The 4,482-nt window shown below is 47.9% G+C and overlaps 1 protein-coding gene across 1 annotated transcript in view; it reads right to left on the reverse strand.

The window, feature by feature from the left end:
- Positions 1–2,100: 2,100 nt before the first annotated feature.
- LOC104387040 (schwannomin-interacting protein 1) overlaps positions 2,101–4,482 on the reverse strand; it is a 13,425-nt gene continuing 11,043 nt past the window's right edge. The window contains exon 7 of the mRNA XM_009995727.1: positions 2,101–2,497. Coding sequence (XP_009994029.1) covers positions 2,446–2,497 — 52 coding nt within the window. The 3' untranslated portion in view covers positions 2,101–2,445. The remainder of the gene's footprint in view (positions 2,498–4,482) is intronic.

The following is a 4,482-nucleotide window of genomic DNA, read 5'->3' on the forward strand; positions in this document are numbered from 1 at the left end:
CAGGCTGGGAGATGGGGAGAGCTCATGGGACACCCCGTCCCTGTCACCTCGTGTGTGTGTGGTGGAAGGTGTTTTTGCTGCCTGCACCAGGTATTTTTGGTGACTTCTAGCCTGGGGAGGTACTTTTCCTCTCGTGCTCAGTGAGCTGTGGGCTGGGTGCAGAAGGAACACCCTGCCAAGTTCAGCATCTCGCAAGAGGTGGTGTGTGTGTTTGGTGGGGAAAAGGGGAGGAGGAACTGAGAACTTATGGTTTAGGATAAAGGACACTTGAAGCAAGAAATAGGTGACCAAAAGAAAAGAATAAATCCATATAGCCACAGCTGCTGCAGCAGCTCAGAAACCACACAGTGTCTTTCTCTTCTTAAAAATGTCATTTAATCTGTTAAATCCAGAGCATTGCCATCATACACACCAGCACAGCACCTTGGGACAGGGGACACAGAGCCAAGGAGATGCAGTTACCCAGAAATACTTGGATTTTTATTTTTTTTTAACCCCCCTAAGAATGAAGAAACCAGGGGTAAGTAACTAGAATAACCACCTTGCTCTAGTTCTCGTCAGCAAGGTCAAGGCACTTCTGAGGGGAACAACACCCCAGCCTGGCCAGCCTGCTCATTCACTGCCCCACAAGCTGGGAAGAGGCCAGGGATGATGCTGGGGTGACTGTGGAGGTTGCAGGGTCCATCCAGGGAACTTATTTAAACCCAGCAGCTGACACCTCCTGACTGCTGCCCAACTAACCTCTGCTGCTGGAGGGACCTGCAGGGCCAGGCACTGCTAACATGGTTAAGTTACAGAGCAAAAATACAACCCCAGCAGGTCTCCCCACGTGCAGGGATCAGCATCCAGCCACCCATGGGCTACAGGGACATCAACACCCCAATATGTATTTCTTTATCTGCATAGAAAAAAGCATAATGGGAGTTGACATTGTCCCTGGTGAGGGTTCTCCAGCCTAACCCCTCCCAGCATCTTTCTGCAAATCTCTCCCCCAGGGCAGGCACTGGTCCCTGCCTGGGGACACTGTCTGGCAGGGACACAGGACATGGCCCATCCTGGAGCTGTGTGACAGGGATTGTCCATGGGAAACCCTGTGGAGCAACATCCTCAGCTGGGGAGGAAATCTGTAGGCAGCTCAAGCCTTTCTGAAATCACCCTGCACGTGTCATTACCAGCCCCTCTGCTAAGAGGGATTTGTCCTCCCCCCAAGACTAAAACTGGACTATAAAAAGCTGGTGGGTGAGGGACAATGCCTGCTGGGGCAGGGGAGGGTCCAGCTGCCCCTGCAGGACCCCCAATAACCATGGGATGGAGACACATCAAGTTGTCTTGGGGTGTTCCCCTCCTTGGGCACACACAGAGGACACATCCAGCTGGTGACAACAGCCCAAAGGCAAAGGTGGGTAGTTACTGTAGAGAATACATTTAAAAGGCTGCTGAGATTTTGTTTTAATTTTTTTTTTTACATATTATTTTTTTTAACATATTATTTTTTACTTCTGACACTGCTAAGTCATTTAAATATTTATCCCAGACAATAAAATACATTAAAAAAACCCAACCAACCCCCACCTATGGTGGTGCCTGCTGAGTCTAACAGGAGTCACCATCTTAGGGCCCAGTGAATGTTACAGAAGAATCTCTCAGGTCCATGTCATACACACATCATGAACTGACAAAGAAAGATCTCCACAAAAAAATCCTGTTTTTTTTCTCCATCAGTTCATGTGATGGGCAAAGGAAAAAACCAAAAGGCTCTTCCTGGTGATGACAAATTAGAAATTGCACATTTTAGTTTGAGGACTGTGGCCCTGGTGCATCACCAAAGTCCACCACTAGGCAACAAAAAGACATTCTCATATGAAACAATGTTTTACATTTTTATTTTACATATTTATACATAAAACTTTCAAGGTAACTCTCTGGCTCCAACCGAATGTTAATAGCACATCTAAAAATGAATGTCAGGTAGTCAACATTCACAAAATGTTGAGAACTGATTAAAATAGACATATTACTGAAAGCTACAACTTCACTACGAGGCAGGCATGTATTTTTGTTTGACTTGTATAGCACCGTCAAGTACAGTTTCTTTATCTGAAAACTACAGTGAGGAATAAAAAAGTAGTCAATGGTAAAATATCATCCAACTGAAAATCTCTAAACAAACAAAAATAAAGTTAAACTGCCCTCTCTTCTCACCCACGATTTATAATGTTTTCAGTACTGTACATTTTCTGTAATAATATTATTAAAATGCCTGATATTTAGTGGCACGAGTAAAAAAATTAAAATAAATTAAGAAGCAGAGGCCAATCACTGGACATAAAGCTTCAGACATGGTCAATGACTAACACTGGTTTGTTCTCCTGGGCCAGCGGGGACGTCAGCGCATGGACACACACGGAAGCAAAATGAAGACTTGCTCCAGCTCTGCTCCAGGGCTCATTTTGCTGGCATCTTCTCTGCCATGTGCTTCTGCTGGCTCTCGGCGTGTCTGGAAGGGGGGAGAGGTGGTGTTACTGGCCAGGATGAAGGGAAGAGGGAACCCAAACCCCCAGGCAGGGCTGGGCCAGCAGCCCCAGACGTTCGCCCACAAACCACGCCAGGATGGGAAGAGCCGGTGCCCCCAGCACATGCCAAAGTTCCCAACACCCTGCCCAGCTTCCAAATACATTCCAGTCACTAAACTGACATTCTAGGAAGCAAATGGTTTAAAACTGGAAGAGGGGAGATTTAGGTTTTATATTAAGAAGAAATTATTTACTTTGAGAGTGGTGAGACAGTGGAGCAGGTTGCCCAGGTAAGTTATGGGTGCCCCTTCCCCTCCCTGGAAGTCTTCAAGGCCAGGCTGGATGGGGCTTTGAGGAACCTGGTCTAGTGGCAGGTGTCCCTGCCCGTGCAGGGGATTTGGAAAGAGATGATCTTAAAGTCCCTTCCAACCCAAACCAGTCTGGGATGTGATGATTCTATGCTCACTTGCTCTTCAGAAGCAGTGACTGTGTCTCACAAGACTCAGAAGTGACAACCTGCCTGCCTGTCCCTGTGAGCAGCATCAGAACTGCTCCCCAAATCCCTCACAGCCACCCCAGCTGGTGAAAAGCTTCTCCAGGCAGAGCTCCATCCAACCTGAACCAGCTGCCATGCAGCACCACCGTGTTTTAAACCAGAAACAAAGGCAGGCCCTGTTATTTGCAAGCTTCATGCTTCTGCTCTGAAACCACAGGCCCCCTGTGCTGACAACAACCAGAATCACCTCTTCCAGCTTCTTTTCTGCAAAGATGTCAATGCCTCTAAATGTTTCTGCAGCACATGGCTTGTTATGCCAAAGGAAAATGCCTCTTAAGCCTTGATGTCCAGGAGGTGGAGCCCTTCAGGAAACCCACCTGTACTCTGCAAGGCCTTCTGCTCTATCGGCTGCTCAACACCATTAATATTTAAGAGACTCAAAATTCCTCCTGTCAGTCAAGTTCTCCTGATGATGGAAGCAGATTGGGTCCTGGGACATCCTTCCCAGGCTTTTTTTCAGGCTTTGGGAACAGCAGCTCAAGAGCAGGGCACCAACACCTGCATGTGGGGAGCTCTGGAAAGCTCCCCAAGAGTTCCCAGAACCCGAGCGCCTTGGTTTCTTATTTTAGAGGAGAGAGCAGTGCTCTGCTCAGCCCTTACCCTGGATGGCAAAAGCTTCAGTACTGAAATTCTGCTCAAAGAAAAGCCCTACGTGCTGCTGATGGGGAGATGGGACATGTGAGGAGGGAGAAATACCCCACGGAGCCTCCCTCACCTGGTCAGGTCCTCGATGTCCACCAGCATGGCATCCTGCTCCGTGTGCAGCTCGTCCCGGATGAGCAGCAGCTGCACCAGCTCCTCGTTCAAGCCTGGAGCCAGGGAGAAGGCAAGAACAAAAAATCAAGATGGGTTTCTCTGTGCTTGGAGTTCTGCTGGTTCAGCTTCTGCTCACTCGTGGGCAACAACCCTGAGCAAGAACCAGGCTGCAGAAAGTGGCTGAGCCGCTCTCGCCCGGGCAGCTTTGTTTAAGGTTTATCTTTGTTTAGGGTTTTTTTTAAGGTTTTTTTAAGGTTTAAATTTTTGATTCCCTGCAGCAACACACAACACGTTGCCCACCCATCCTGGTTTGGGGTGACTGTCCAAGCTGGCCTCTCTGCTCAATGTTGGTAGTGTTGGATTCTTGCTCAGGGTTATGCCAAAGAGTGAGGACAAAGAAGAAAACAAAAAGGACCATGTGAAAAATGAACCTGCTGGCACGGGCTCCCCAGAAAGCTCCACCTGAAAACTCCCTCCAGAGCTGCTTTATAAACTGCTTAAATACAGTTATACTGGTTTAACACCTCATCAGTTTGGGAAACCAGCTCCAGCATTCATGACCTGAACACCTGTGCTTCCATACTCGGGTGCTTTCTAAAGTGAGGCAAACTAATGAGCATTTGGGTTTGGGCTTTTGCAGCCACAAAGAACAAACCA

The sequence above is a fragment of the Chaetura pelagica genome, unplaced genomic scaffold, assembly GCF_000747805.2.
Source record: "Chaetura pelagica isolate M959 unplaced genomic scaffold, ChaPel_1.0 scaffold394, whole genome shotgun sequence".
Classification (NCBI taxonomy): domain Eukaryota; kingdom Metazoa; phylum Chordata; class Aves; order Apodiformes; family Apodidae; genus Chaetura; species Chaetura pelagica.